The sequence below is a fragment of the Pseudorasbora parva genome, chromosome 12, assembly GCF_024679245.1.
Source record: "Pseudorasbora parva isolate DD20220531a chromosome 12, ASM2467924v1, whole genome shotgun sequence".
NCBI lineage: Eukaryota > Metazoa > Chordata > Actinopteri > Cypriniformes > Gobionidae > Pseudorasbora > Pseudorasbora parva.
In genome coordinates this window covers 43,182,027-43,198,060 of record NC_090183.1, presented here as the reverse complement: position 1 = coordinate 43,198,060, position 16,034 = coordinate 43,182,027, and the positions used below count along the sequence as shown (strand labels likewise).

The 16,034-nt window shown below is 38.2% G+C and overlaps 2 protein-coding genes across 5 annotated transcripts in view; both read left to right on the top strand.

Moving 5' to 3' along the window:
* Positions 1-8,603, top strand: part of chd6 (chromodomain helicase DNA binding protein 6) — a 53,145-nt gene extending 44,542 nt beyond the window's left edge. For all 4 annotated transcript variants that reach the window (XM_067460410.1, XM_067460408.1, XM_067460407.1 and 1 more), the window contains 5 exons: positions 260-736; positions 1,162-1,395; positions 2,098-2,241; positions 2,328-2,432; positions 3,711-8,603. In XM_067460410.1, coding sequence (XP_067316511.1) covers positions 260-736; positions 1,162-1,395; positions 2,098-2,241; positions 2,328-2,432; positions 3,711-4,763 — 2,013 coding nt within the window. In that variant the 3' untranslated portion in view covers positions 4,764-8,603. The remainder of the gene's footprint in view (positions 1-259; positions 737-1,161; positions 1,396-2,097; positions 2,242-2,327; positions 2,433-3,710) is intronic.
* Positions 8,604-9,980: 1,377 nt separating this feature from the next.
* The window catches only part of rbl1 (retinoblastoma-like 1 (p107)), a 43,721-nt gene continuing 37,667 nt past the window's right edge, over positions 9,981-16,034 (top strand). Inside the window, exons 1-8 of the mRNA XM_067460406.1 lie at positions 9,981-10,293; positions 12,145-12,278; positions 13,030-13,230; positions 13,313-13,377; positions 13,763-13,891; positions 15,194-15,339; positions 15,455-15,519; positions 15,627-15,813. Of these exons, the coding sequence (XP_067316507.1) occupies positions 10,135-10,293; positions 12,145-12,278; positions 13,030-13,230; positions 13,313-13,377; positions 13,763-13,891; positions 15,194-15,339; positions 15,455-15,519; positions 15,627-15,813 (1,086 nt within the window). The 5' untranslated portion in view covers positions 9,981-10,134. The remainder of the gene's footprint in view (positions 10,294-12,144; positions 12,279-13,029; positions 13,231-13,312; positions 13,378-13,762; positions 13,892-15,193; positions 15,340-15,454; positions 15,520-15,626; positions 15,814-16,034) is intronic.

The window sequence follows — 16,034 nt, the reverse complement described above, 5'->3', positions numbered from 1 at the left end:
AATCCATTGGCTTCTTTTTTCTGAAGCTTTCGGCGCTCTGTAAAAAATGTACCTCTGATTTCTTGTGTAGTCTGTTTGTACAGTCAATCTCAAAGCTCTTTCCCGTTTTAGATGCGGTTTGTGTGTTTTTTGCAGCATTCACTCAATCTTTTTGCCACTCAGCGGGTTTAACAGCAGTCACTCCGGCTGACGGGGACATCACGTGCATATTCTCTTTACACACACAGTCCCATTGATTTACTACTCTCGTCCCCAACAGGAGCGGTTAGTTGCCCCAGCATTTCTCCCTGAACTCAAACGCCCCAGACGTGGGTTTGAATTTGAGGCGGAAGTTCTTGCCAAACCAAGCCATCTTGGAGAAAAGATCCAGGTTGGCGTGCCTCATCGAGCTAACGCTCTCCTCCTTAATGGCTGGCAGGATGCAGCTATTGACCTCTCCAAACCAACAGAACTAACAGTTGGTGGAGACAGTGGGCCAATCAGTCATATGAGCCACACTGTCCAGTCAGCGCCCCACAAAATAACTGGGATAGGCTCCATACAAGGCTCGCTGGGATTGGATATGGCTGGCATTTTGCAGGCTGGCTTGATTCACCCTGTCACAGGGCAGATTGTCAACGGCAGTCTTCGTCGTGATGATTCAATGTTGAGACGGAGGAGAGGACGAAGAAGAAATGTAGAGACTCCTGATCTCGGCTTTATGAAGGGACGACCCATGAACTTGCCTGAACAACAGGTTTGTGCAACCACATATCACTGATATGGATACAACAAGACGCCCAAAAAGGAAAATTTCCTCATGTCATTCTAGCCTCATAGTATATTAGTTTTTCGAAACGAATCATGCCAAGCTCAAAAGAGAGACAAAAAGCACCAGAAAAGATAAAATTCTTCATCAGTAGTCATATATATATATATATATATATATATATATATATGATGGCATCTTATATTATGATTAAGATTGCTTTATAATAGTAGCAATAGCAAATGTTTTTCAAATGTTTTAACAGGAAGATATTTAAAATATGAATTAATGTGATTCTAAAAGAATCTTATTTTGAAAAAAACTTTTATTTAATATAAATTATTCTCATATAAATAAATTGTAATTATTAATATCACTGTCTCCTGGTGTGTTTATCTTTGTAAATCACACAGTGTGGGTCAGAGAGCATCAGCCAGCCTGTTGTGTCCTCAACATCCTCTCAGTCCGAATGCCCTGCATCCACCCCGACTACACTTCCTACTCACCCTCCAGCATCCTCTCCAGCTCCTTCTCCAGCCTCAGAGACCCTGAGTGTGAGCGTGGACAGGGAATCGGCCAATAAAGGCCTAATGGAGTGGCTCCGACAAAACCCCAACTACAGCATGGAGCTTTCCGCTTTTCCATCGGTAAGTTAGAAACAGAACAGTTTTATGTTGTCAGACTAAAAAGTAATATTTCTGTAGCATTTTCTTTTTAGAATTACAAACAGACCCTGAAATCAAAATTTACCCTATTTCCGAATTTACGTTGCTCTTGTTATTCGGCATAATTGCGTGCACATTATTCCCTAGTTTATACAATTCATTAAATTCCCATTGGATGAAATGATCACATTTCTTAGTAGTACTTCACATTACTGCTAAAATAGATGTAAATGCTGTTTCATGTTGACTTTAATGGTATCGTCTCTTTTTTTTTTTTGTAATGTAAAGGAATAGTTCACCCAAAAATGAAAATTATCCCATGATTTACTCACCCTCAAGTCATCCTTAGGTGTATTTGACATTCTGATTTCAGAAAAAAACAATCAGAGTTTAAATATTAAATATTGTATATAAAAACATGTCCTGGCTCTTCTGAGCTTTATAATGGCAGTGAATGGCAGCCAAAAATTTGAAATTTTGGGCTACCGTTCACTGCTATTATAAAGCTTGGAAAAGCCAGGACATTTTTGGGTGAATATCCCTTTAAGCTGCTTTAAAAATATATTTGAATGACCCTAAATGTGAATGTTAAATGTATGCAGCTTTTATTCGCCTTAATATAAATTATATCATTGAAATTTAATACATTACTATAAACTTGTTTATATTGTATGTCTTTCATAGTCTCAGAATGCAAGCATGTTGCACGGTTTTTTGGAGCGTCCAAAGCAAAGAAGGCATCGCTGCAAAGACCCAACCAAGCTCGACGTCAGCTCTCTAACTGGAGAGGAGAGAGTCCCGGTAGTGCACAGAAACACAGGCCGCAGGGTAACAAAAACATGCATACCATTTTTTGTTTATTTCCTCTATGTTGATTTCATCTAAGTTTAATGCCACAATTCCTCTGGTTGCAGCTTGGAGGCGCTATGGCTCCAGCAATTAAAGAGCTTTCCCGATGGCTGGATGCAAATTCAGAATACTCTGTGGCTCCTGATTGGGCGGATGTGGTGAAGCATTCAGTGAGTCATACATATTCTGTCTAGAAAGAGACTGGAAACTGTAAGCTGTGGATCAGAGGCTGTTGCACTGAAGCCACTTATGAATGTATAGTTTGTAGTAATGTAGTATAACTAAACATATCCTAATGGTCACGGTTAAGCAGCTAAATGTTGCCTACAGTTTAAAGGTCCAAAATAGAGTTGAGACAGAATCGTAAAAAGGTCTTGCTCAAGTACCCAAAAAATCCTTATAGTTTGCCTTGGATTAAAACCAAAGTCTGCTAATCTCTTGCTGCCATTTCACAGATTCTGTGTTCATGTCATCTGCATGAAATTCCTCATGGGGTCTCTGTAATAGTCTATGCTATAGTCTGCAGTACTCTATTGTATATTAATATGTTATTTGGGTAAGTAGAGGAGGTTTATGAATTCTGCAATTGACTCAGAATCAAGATAAGGAGAGTTATAAATTATATTGTAGAAATTTATTTATAATTAATTAAATGTAATTATCTTTACATTTTGTCATATACTGTACAAATGTAACTTAAAGGAATACTCCACCATTTTTAGAAATAGGGCTTATTCAACTTATCCTGCATGTTATGTGGGCATTAGATATTAGATATGTGGGCAAATGCATTTTTGTCTCAGTGCATGCATTGCTTTAGTTTGGCAGGGTCGCCGCTATCTTAGCTTAGCATAATGAATGGAATCCTATGCTGCCAACTAGGATGTCCTGAGTAAAAGTGATTAAAAAATGTTTTTAAACCACCTAATTACTTCTTGTGGCCTGCGTATTCACAACGAGTACAAATAGCGATGCACATTAAGACTAGGTGATATCACGCAACACATTACGATTGCTACACAGCCAGAGGACGTGAGGATGAGAGACGTGATATCTCTGCGCCCAAGTAGGAGTGCTTCATCTGTACTTCCCCATATAGTCTCAAGTCAATATCTGCCTAGGAAATTGCCTAGTCTTAATCTGCATTGCTATTTGTATTCGTTGTGAATATGCAGGCCACAAGAAGTAATTGAGGGGGGGTTTGGATCACTTTTCACATGCTAGCTGGCAACATATGATTCCATTCGTTATGCTAAGATAAGCTAGCAGTGACCCTGTCAAACTTTTTAAAATTTCAAAGACAAAAATGCATTTGCCCACATATCTAAATGTAGGAAAGCAGTTGAATAAGCCCTACTTCTAAAAATAGTAGAGTGTTCCTTTAAATTCATTCAGAATATCAAAGATTATATTAATGAAGTTTAACAATAATTGTTTTCATATCCCAGGGTTTTCTACCAGAGGGGAAATTTGCACGCATCCTCACTGGACCCGTAAGTCGGGATCCCGGTCCACGCAGAAGAGGTAGGCGACCCCGCAGCGAGATGCCCAAAGCTCCCGAGCTTCCTGCTGGCATGGGTCCGCTTTTCATGAACGGTGGGCTCATTGGCAGTATGGATCTGGTTAGTTTACCCAATCTCCGCAATGTTCCTGGCATCCCGCTAACCGGCATCATGGGCTTTCCTCATGGTTTCGCCACTGCGGTAGCATCAGGAGATGATGCCAAAAATGGACTCGGCATGCTGCCCATGATGCTCCATGGCATGGCGGCTGTACAGCCGCCCATGTATAGCGCTCACATGAGTGGGATGATGAGTCAATCACTGTCCACGGGGACATCCACCATGTCCACCGTAACCGCATCCTCCACTTCAGCGAGCGTGACTTCTACGAACTCCGCAACCGTAACCTCAACCTCAAGCCCGACGGATAGTTCGGATGCTGCACCTCCGCGGGATAACACGGGCTCTCCGATGAGCACGGAGAACTGGAGTAAGGAGGATGCAAAGCAAGGAGGGGAAGAGAAAAAAGTGTCCGCTTCGGTGTCTACGGCTGCAGCCACTAGCAGTAGTAGTAGTATCACAAGCACTGGCAGCCATTTGACCTTTAATCCTTTTTTAATCCCGGGAATGTCACATAGTCTGTTGTATCCGCATATGTTCTTGCCACCAGGCAGTATAATGGCACTGCCCACTATGCCTGCAGCAGACAGCACGGGCAGCCCTAAGAGGAAGAGGAAGAAGGTCAGGGAGGAAGGACTGGTGGAAGCAAGCGGGAACAGCGAGGACTCAAAGGGGGTTAAAGTCGAACAGACACCTGAACGAAAGATCCAAGAGGGCGGAATGGAAGATGGACATGATGTAAATTTGGCTCTGGTCAAAGATCCTTCTAACCATATAGAAGATCCTTCCGAGGATAAAAGTACTGAAGAAAAGGAAAAAAACGAAATGGGAGAGGAACCTGAGCAAGATGCTCAAGGCCCGTGTGATGGTGGAGACTAGAATGCATCCTCACGTTTGGGCCGCAGTACTTTTGTGTGTGTCGTGTCGGTAAAAGTTTGTGTATAGGACTTTGATTATCAATGTATTATTGTTTATAGATCTGCCCTTGTAATTTCACTGACATCTACTCTACCTTCTGGGTGTGTGCTAAAGAAATAGACACTTGAAGCATGCAAACGCTCAGAGGTCTTGAATCCTACAAAGGGACAACATCATCATTGGTGTTAGCGTGTTCCTTTTGCATCATGGAAATGGACACACAGACGGTTCTGTCTACTGATGGAGAACGCTCTTAGTGACCCCAGCATCCCCCCCCCCCCCCTCGATTAGGTGTTATTCACTAGCATCTTTCACAGATTCTCAGAAAGTGGTAGGATGTTGATATTGTGCAAAAAAACAGACAGCAGTCTCACTCCATAATGGTGGTTCGGATCATGCTCTTATAGTTGCATAAGACCTAGATTCATGTTTTGAAACACTTCAATAATAATGTAAAGGAAACACTCATCCCATTGGTAGATTACCAGCAGTGCTGCGTCTGATATGTTCTTGATGGACCACAGTATTTTGTTCTTAGTTGCTTGCTGCTATGTATTCATTTTAGTGAAGATTTTAACCTAAATCTTTTACAAAGCTATAGATGGCATGAGTGCAACATGGTGAGTGCAATGGAAACTCAAAAAAGAGCAAGGCTTGAAGTTGATGGCAAAGAACAATCCAAAACAAAATTGATTTATATGTTGTTTTGTTTGTCTTATTGGTTTTGGTATCGTTTCCACATTGTTGCTTTGATAAGGTCCCGTTGCGATATTACTAATCATTTTTATAGATGGTTACATATATACTTGGGGATGCTGCAAGTCAAGGGCGAAGCATTAGTGCCATAGATGAGACTCGGTTCTAAAAGGTTTGGGTACATGGGCATACAAAATAAAAGCCTGACACAAAGCGTTTGTAGGAAGAACTGTTTTGGTGAATTTAAAGAGATATCATCATTTAGTCACCCTCGTATCATTTAAACATGTATGACCGGCTTTCTTCTGTGGAGCACAAAAGCATAATGCTCACATTGCGCTTTTCCATACAATGAAAGCATAAAGTGGCTGTCTAGCTTCAAAAATTACAATGCAACTACACCATACAACTACTTTTCCTCATGCGAAGCTATTATTTGACTGGGAATATAATGCATCATTAATTTGGACTACTTGCGCTGGTCATTGTGCTTTTGTTTAATGGGGAATTTCATTTCCCAAACCTTTTTGTTTCACCGAAGAAAAGCAAGTCACACAGGTCTGGAAGTGAGTAAATGATGCTGGAAAGTTTTGTTTTGGGTGATATATTTCTTCCCCCAAAGTAAGACCAAAATATCTCTTTTATTTCACATTCACTTAAGCCCTTTGGGTTTGACAGGAAGACACCAGACTGCCTCGTTCTCCTCATGGGTTTCATTGCTCTTGTTTTCTCTGGTTCATTTGAAAATACTGTACAGTAAAACCGACCGAGATTTTTGAAAACATGTAAATCTAACTAGCTGTATATTGCTGTTACTTTTGTTTACAAGCACACAATGTTATTTTTTTTCCTTGCCAGTATGTCTCATATTGGGGGGACGTGTAAAGAAAAAAAATCAGCACTAGTGTTTTTTTATTTTTGTTTAAAAAATACTTTACACTAGTTGATAACCAGAGATAATTTAACTTGTTTTCTCCCCCAATCGCAACAGGGTCTCTCTTTTGTGGGAGTAGTCATTTTCCACCTTCTCATCTTACTCATGTTTTCAGTTTTCGGATGTGAAAACGTTTTTGCACAGTCTTTTTGGTGAATGTTTACCTGTAATTGTGTTCCGTCTCGTTTGTTTGTGTGTTTGTGTGGACGCATGCGCACGCTTGCACATGTCACTTCCTGTACATTTTGACTTATGTAAACCTGTACTGTATATTTCTTGTCTAAACAAAAAAAAATCATGGTCACCTTCTAAAAAAACACGCTGTTGTTGCCTTGTCACACTATTTGTGACACTATGTAATTTATTTTGCTTTTATTTTTATTTTTACTTGGCCTGATACACCCAATACGACATTTCCATTTTCTCATCACGTCTATCTTATTGTGTTCACTTTGCAATGCCTTATTTAGCATTTTATAAATGGATGTTTGTTACATCTTTATGTTGGAAAATATATATCAAAGTACTCGTGTACAGTGTCAGCGTTTTGGGAAGCAGTCTCGGTCACACAAGTTAAAACGCAGACGCTCTAGTTGTCCAGATACTGGCCTCTGTGAAGTTTAACACTTTTCAAATAACATAACCAGCTCCATTTCCTCTCTCAACTCATTCGAAACAGTATTGCAAAGCACAAAGCCTATTTGACTTTCAAAAATGTCTCATTGTTACTCTGAAAGCTTAGCTCTAATCTTTCTCTATTGTCCCTGCACTGCTTTCTCAGTAACATTTGGTGAACACAAACCCGCAGACCTTGCCTAGATGATTAGGTTACCCTCGCGTTTTGACGTTTTGATAAGTCGTAACTCCATTAAAGGCCTTCGACACTTCAAGGAGAAGCACAGCCAGTATATGTACAACTGGAGAGTTCAGACAGAATGCTGCATTGCTGGTTGTAGGTGTATTGATTTGATAAATGTACCGTTTGTTGGAAATATATAGTTTTGAATAACCCAACGATATTGTTGGAAACTGAAAAACAATCTGAAACATTTGAAGATCAATGAATTCAATTCTGTGTCCTAATAACACTCCAAATAACCATTTTTGTTTTTCTCCTCTAGCTCAAACTGTTTGGTAATTCATCCAAAGGTCTGATCAATTTCAAATTTTACCTGTATTTATTGTGTTTTACTGTCTCAAAGTTGTCTCCTTGTGTATTGCAATGTGTACATAAACTTGCTGTGTCCAGGTTTTGGATGTTCTCCTATATTGGGTTTCAACACTGATTCATTTTACTTTCCCATAAAAGCTGAACTGTTCTGCAAATGGTAATGTTGACTGTATCCATGTGTATAAATATGTCTCTGGATAATTGCTCCTGGAGTGCAAAAAGCCTTGTCCCTCAGCCCCTACCTCCATCTTTCATGGATTAATCAAAGGGAGATTGTTGTAGTAGTTTCGCATTGTGCATTTCCGATGAAGAACGAGAATTGTTGGGTACCACACGCCAGTGTCATTTGGTCAGACGCTGTCTGCATTCAATATTTCCAATGCTTTTAAATATGCACGCAGTAGGAGACTGGATTTTGCTTGGCCACTGTCAGTGTTTGCATGCCAGGACCTGCTTATAAGACCAGTCACAACATTTGAAGCAGTTCCCATACCTAAGTGTATGCAAGGCGGGCTACTATGGAGTGTTTCATATAAAAGAGCTGCTTAGCCAGACCGAATAAAATCCGGGGTCATGTCCTCAGTGTTCAAGGCACATTAGAGCATCATGTACCGTGTAGAACTGCGCTTTCATCTCTATTGAGCCTATGTTGGAAGTTCTGTTCCTCAAGATCTTGTAGAATAACATTGAATGGGTTTGATACAACTAATAATGGTCAGTGTTCATGACAAGGAAGTACTGTACGTTCGTAGTTACATTTGAAGCAAGTGCACTATATTGGGATGATTACACAAGACAAAAAAAAGTGAACTTATACTCTTGGTATGAAATCTGCAGCAATGCTGAGAGTTGTGGGTGTTTTTAATGTTATTTTTTTATTTGGGATATTTTATTTGTTTTGTTCGAATAGCTCCTGTACACCGATGTGGACCAATCATATAATTCAAACCATGGTATGTGATCTTTTATTGTGCAATAAAAGATGACTTTCAACTTTCAAGTCAACAAGTCTGATATTGATCAGTTAGTTGTTGCATGCACATTTCTTTTTTAATATCCAGGCCTTTTCATTTCCTGATATTCATTGTATAGAATATATGATTACACAACAAATGCTATATATAAATAAATATAGGGTACACTTTATTTTAAGGTGTCTGTGGTACAGTGTAATACAATTAAATACTAAGTAATAGTATTAACTACTTGTACTTACTATATAATTAGGGTTAGGTTTATAACTATGCATAATTGACTGTTATTAATACAAATAAAATGTGTCACAGGGACACTGTAAAATAAAGTGTTACCTAAATATAATTATAAATGTGACCCTGGACCACAAAAGAGATCGTGTTGGAATATTTGTGGCAATAGCCAACAATAAATTGTATGGATCAAAATTATAATTTTTTCTTTAATGCCCAAAATCATTTGGATATTAAGTAAAAATCAATGGAAAGCTTATTTATTAAGCTTTTAGATGATGTAATGATGTATACAAATCAATTTTAAATAACTGAAAAATTGGTTTTGTTGTCCAGGGTCACAAATATATATATATATATATATATATATATATATATATATATATATATATATATATATATATATATATATATATATATATATATATATATATATATTTATATATATATATATATATATATTTATATATATATATATATTTATATATATATATATATATATAGGCCTACTAAATAATAGTAAGTATACTTAGTATATAATTAGGGTTATGGTTTGTTGCATGTACTATCCATAACTGACTGTTATTACTAATGTAAAATGTGTAACAGGGACACTAAAATAAAGTGTTACCTAAATATAATTGTGATTGAGTATAATTAAAGTATTCAAGGATAAACGTCAAATATTTCAAGACAAGTATAAAATCAAAGCAAAAAAAAACTTGTGAACTTCACAAATAGTACTGCATAGACAATTCTCATTATTACATTTCTGCATTAAGTGTTAACGTTAGCATATAACACACCAGTAGTACCGCTATGCTACCTTTTTTTAAATGTATTTTTTATTGCATAACAAGAATAACATACACTTACAGAGGATCACAGTGAATTCAATTATTATCTATTACTTTTATAATAACATCAAAGGAAACAGCAGAATACAGGGGAAAACTTCTAAACATTCGAATCGCTTTTTTATGTCAAATAATATTTTAGATTTATTTGTCCATTTCTGTTTGAGTATATGGCATTTTTCATAGTTTGGTTGATTATTATGTTAACCACCAAATGTTGCCAGACAGGCGAAGCTTTAATTTGGTGTGTTTAAATATCCTCCATGCTACCTCGCTGTCGTCTTTGTTGTTGTAATGACGCCATCTCGCCCTGTTCACCCATTGGCTAAGAGGAGCCCGTTTTCGCGCCATTCGGATGTCTCGGCATTGTGGGATAGCATCAGGAGGTCAGCGGCGCTCGGGGTCAACTCCGTGTTTTACCAAAACACTTTTCTTTGGATATTAACGGATTTTACGGATTACAGCAATGCGTGGAGATGAAACTGATTCGGAGTCGGTTAAATCGGACGATGGCTCGATACGGAGGAATCTCGAGGCGCTTTGTCAAGAGCTCAATATGGACGAGGAGACGGCAGCAGAAGCGCTTCAGAACTTCAGCTCCATCTGGAACACGTACACGCTAGAGGTTCGACGTTACTTCACATTCAAACAACAACAACAACAAAACAGGAACAGCTGACATCTCGCGCTCTGCCTTCAACTCGCCTGTGTTTTTATGCAGATGTATAACGTTAGTCAAAATAACCTGTGCCAGTTAGTAACGTTAAAGCTTCCTTTATGGCCCCTACGAGTAACGTTATGGGATTTACACTGGTTTTCTCTCAAGTACCATTAAATATGCCATGTTATGTATATGGCATTTTCAAGAATACCATGGTAACGTTACTAGCATAGTACATAATACCATAGTATTACCAAGGTTTTTTTATTACATGAATTTCAAAGTCCATTGTTTTACCATAGTATCACCTCGGTACCTTTTGCCTATTGTACTCAAAGTACTTCGAATAATACCACAAAATTCACAAATATGATACCATAAAAAAACGTGAATTAAAATGACAAGTTTCCATGATATGTCACATGACATAAACAAGGAAAAGATGAGGAAGTCGTTTCAAGGGAATGCTGGGAAAGATACATTTCTCCACACATTTCTTACTAGCTTGCTAGATGTGAGATCTGACAGATACAGATGACCTGTGTTTAGAAAACTTCTCTATGCATGTCATACAGTGTTGGGTAAGTTGCTCAAAAAAAGTAATTACTAGTTAGTTACTAATCTTCAATAGTGTCATTAGATTACAGTACAAATGACTCTCTCCAAATAAATTAAAATATCTAATTTACATTACAAAGATGCTGCAAAAAATCCCCCTTGAGAAGAGATGTTTAGAAATGAGGTTAATAGAGTAATTTCTGAAACACAAGCAGCGTCTACCGTGTGAGGGTGACCGGGGGAAAGACATTCTTAAAATCAGCACATCATTGGCTCCCTTAATGCCTGCCCTTTTAATTCCCAGTGTGCAATATATTTTTCTTAATAACAAGGAAATTAGTAGGAATTAATTGTTGCCATTTGGCAACTCTGTACCATAAAGGGTTAATAGTTAATTAATGGCCGTAATTCATGTATCAAATATGATACATTAGGCTTTACAGGCCAGGGTTTTTCAAACTCTATGATGACAAGGACCCTCAAATATGATGAACCTTTATGAAGGACTCCCTTCCTAAAATCCATCTATTTTTATCTAAGAACATTTTTTTAACTGTTAGATTAATAGTAAGTGTGACAAATTTATAAATACAACATATTGTTTCCCAACTTAAATTGGCTATACTTAATATTGGATAAATAAACCTGAAGAACATTTTCAATTAAAAATGATTATTATAAGCAAATTTCACTATAAATGTATGTAAGCAGTTTACGTTCTTGCCTTATAACCCCAGTGAGCGAGATATAGGGGGCTGTAGTGAGAAACTCACTAGAACGATGCAAAGCAAACGTAATCAATTCTGGAAAGTATGTATACAACAAGAAATGAGAGAAACATTTAGAAATTAAACAGTTAGTGTAGACTTTATCAATCAATCAGCTTTATTTATATCGCGCTTTTACAATGACGATTGTTTTAAAGCAGCTTCACAGTGTTAAACAGGACAATATTGCAACAACATTAGATTCGGCTGGAGAAAACAGTGATGTTATCAGCTCATTTTAATTTATTATATAGCGACAATGTTGGCCGATCAGTATTATAGTTTATAGAATTAAATAAGACCTAATTAATTAATTGACTTTATCCATTACTGCTTTGTCTTATTATTTTCTGAAATTTTCTGGGGACCCCTTAAAACCTTCAGGAGGACCCCTGGGGGTCCCCAGACCCCAGTTTGAAAACCCTTGTCTTAGGCTGTATGAGATATGTAATCTGTATATTTGAATTTGTGTCATGTTTGTTTGTGTCAGGGTGACGTGGTGCACTGGCTGGCCTGTTCTCTGTATGCTGCCTGTAGGAAGAGCTCTATCCCTACAGTGGGACGGGGCGTGATGGAGGGCAACTGTGTTTCCCTTACAAGGATCCTGCGCTCGGCGAAGCTCAGGTAAATACCACAGACATGGACAGATACCTGCTGGATGGGCATCTTTCTATTTATTTTCAGTTTATAAAATGGTAAAGTTTTAGTTTTAAAGGGGTGGTTCCACGTTTTTTTTTCTAGGCTTGGTTGTTTTATAGGGCGCAGTATATCATGTCTTAATACTTCTTTTTTTTTTTTTAAACCGCCACATTTTTCTTATATTTTACCTTTATTCTACACCGCGGTCTCCACTGTCCTTTGAGCGGCTCGTTTGCTTCCTGCTTCTGTGAAGCCCATCCCTCTGAAAAACACAATCGTCTCAGATTGGTTAGATGGCGAAATGTAGTTTCATGTATTTTTATTGGCTTTTATTTTTATTTTTTAAGTGCCAAGCACAGGTTGTCCGGAAACGCCACGCCCCTTACCATTACAGACAGAAGTTACATCTGCGGAGACTAGCAAGGGTTTATGATGCAAGGGTTAAACCCTTGCTAGTCAGGAAGAAGCTTGTAGTCCAAACCGGCCGTTTTTGTAGCAATAAACCGCTGTAACTTAAAAGACAATATCTCCGTTTGCATTGAACTCTCAGCGCTGTAACTTTGCAGATACTGTTTATGCTCAAGCAGCGACATTACACACTAACTAAAGTTAAAAAAGTGAATTTGCATGCAACCACCCCTTTTTAAGAATAAGAAGAACAGAAACAATATGATCAATGTGAAGTGCGTTTATTTTATGCATTCGATTCACGAGTGTTATGATGTCTTTCCTCTAGTTTGATCCAGTTCTTCAGCAAGATGAAGAAATGGTCGGACATGTCAAACCTCTCTCAGGATTTCCGTTGCCGAATAAGTCGGCTAGAGCGCAATTTCGAAGTTTCAACAGTGATTTTCCGTAAATTTGAGCCAATATTTCTGGACATGTTTCAGAATCCTCAGGGCGAACCTCCTCGTCTGCCTAGGAGCCGCAAACACAGGTAATTCTGCCTGCCGTTTAACTGCTTTCTCAGCTTACTTTTGAAAAAGAAAATGGTTACAAATATATTTCTTTCCTTGTAGGCGTCTTCCATGCCACATCAGTGATGTCTTCAAGTTCTGTTGGACTCTCTTTGTGTATACAAAAGGTAAACTGACTGAAAGAAGCCTTCCTTGTTTGAACTATACACCATCATTATAGTTTAGTTTTACAGGCCGTGCGTTTACATGTACTTGCCTAAAGAGTAGTGGGCAATATTAACCCATGTCGTTAATTTACAGATTTACTTTTATGGGTAAGTACGTTGAAAGTGCACGTACTGTAAAATTAGGTTCAAGTACTGTAGGAAACTGTTTTTATAATGACTGATGTACTTGCTGAGTAACAGCATTCATTTCTTTTAAAAAACTAAATTTTACTGATCCCAAACTTTTGAACAGTAGTGTATTTTAATCTACAAACATATTTGACAGATGTGACCAAAACTTTCTTGTTGACTTATCTGAACGCTGAAGTAAACAAATTTATTTCAGGTAACTTCCGTATGATTGGAGATGACCTGGTAAACTCCTATCACCTCCTGCTCTGCTGTCTGGACCTGGTGTTTTGCAACGCTCTCATGTGCTCCAATAAGAAAGATCTCATCAATCAATACTTCAGAGGTAAAGTTCCCTTCACCTTGCACTGGGAGAATATTTTTCCTTGATGGATTGTTTGTTTTCTGTCATTATCCTTGAAAAGGCTGACAGAGTTGCAAGTGAGCCCATTGATTGCGTTACTAGCCAAGGTAGTTCACTTATTTTGGAGATATTTGTGATTATTTATTAATATGCATTTGACTTAATAGGGGGAGTTGTAGTGCATTTAAAACAGTACAACTTATTATAACTCCTAATTAATGACCATATGTCATGTTCCAAGCTGTTTTCTTTCCTGTATTAGCAGGAAGTTAGAACATATTAAAGTGCTTATCCCCCAACAGCTTTCGTTTATGTGACTTAAGCCCCATTCGGACGTGATTAGATTAACATGGGGGCGTGGGGGTAAAGTAATTTTAACTCAGGGCGTCTGTAAATTTAATGGCCAATTCGCATGGGATAAGACATCTCAGTAAAACTAGCCGAAGTGGGAGGAGTAAGTCGCTTTACGCACCACAGTAACCTCCGTGTCGTCATGTGCGTATGATGTTACTGTTATCACCTGAGCGAACACAACGTGTGTGTGTGTGTGTGTGTGTGTGTGTATGTATGTATGTGTGTGTGTGTGTGTGTGTGTGTGGGTGTGTTTTAATAAACAGTTAGGTCCAGTCTAACGATTCTGATTGGACTGTGTTGGTAATAATCCTGCTCTGCTGTCTGGACCTGGTGTTTTGACCAGGTCAAAATTAAAATTTTGTTCATATTAATCCCATTTTGCGGTTGAGCCGCACGCACGCGCATGACCCTGCTTAATCGATGATCGATAAGTCTTATCGATCAAATGTCTTATCGACAATTAATCGATCATCGATTAATCGTTGACATCCCTAGTGTGGACGGAGCCTCAAAGACCTGAAATGGGTGTGGCAGATAAAGGAGACATGCGAAATGTGCAGTGTTGGTGTGCCTCCAGGATCGTGGTTGGAAAAACACTGCACTAGCTTACATATGCCACAATTTAGGACTAAAACATGAACTGAATCTTGAGTTTCATTTAAGGTGGTCTTAAATTTAGTGTGTAATCAGATTTTCAGAAGCAATATGTTTCTATCATACATACTTTGGGGCACTTTCATTATATTGATTTGCTAGCTGACATTTAGTGGTTTTAAAACATTTTACAACAATCCTGAATCTCTTACACCCATCATATTACTGTATTGTGTTGTTTTATAGGATGCAATTAAAGACTCTTGTAGGTTGCTTTGTGTTTAAAAAATATACATGTAAATGCTTTTTTAAGAGTCTGTTGCTCACTTTGTGTAGGACTGCCAAAGGACACAGAAAACTTGGAGGAGATGCCCTGTGTCATTGACAAGTTGTGTGAACTGCATGATGGGTTGGTGGTGGAGGCCAAAGGCATAAAGGAGCACTACTTCAAACCCTACATAAAGACACTGTTTGAGAAAAGAGTGAGGAATACACACTTTTATAACCAATTCATAGTGCAAGAACAACAAAATTGTTAGTGTACAGCTTGGTCACGCTTCCCACATTCTTAAAGTGTTCTCTTTTTTTTTTTTCCAGATATTAAAAGGTGATTGTGACTCTCTGATTGAATTACTGGACACCCCTAATTTCCAAGATAACAAGTAAGCATATGCCATGAAATTGATTTAAACACAAAACAAACACATACAATTGAATGTTTTCTTTTCCCAGTATGCACCTGTATATGAAACTTTGTTCTCTTTTTTAGTAAAGCCATAAATCGTGAGTATGAGGAATATGTCCTGACTGTGGGGGACTTTGACGAGCGAGTGTTTTTGGGGGCCGATGCAGACGAGGAGATCGGCACACCTCGCAAATCCACAGCCGAGCCTCCATCAGGTCAACTATCCGCCCGCATGCAGGTGGAGAACAACCTTCAGCAGCACTTTGAGAAGGTACTGAAGCTTTCTCTCACTGTTGCTACATTAGAGTAACATTTAACATCCTGATCCTCACATATTTAGAATTTCACAAAGAGTGTAATTTAATTGAGCTCATTGTTTTTGCCTTACATTATACATTGAGCATGTTTGCATGCACACCAGTACACTGATTACTCACAAAAATCTCCTTTTTTACCTGTTATCCAGGTTTAGAGCAAACCAATTAAATAGAC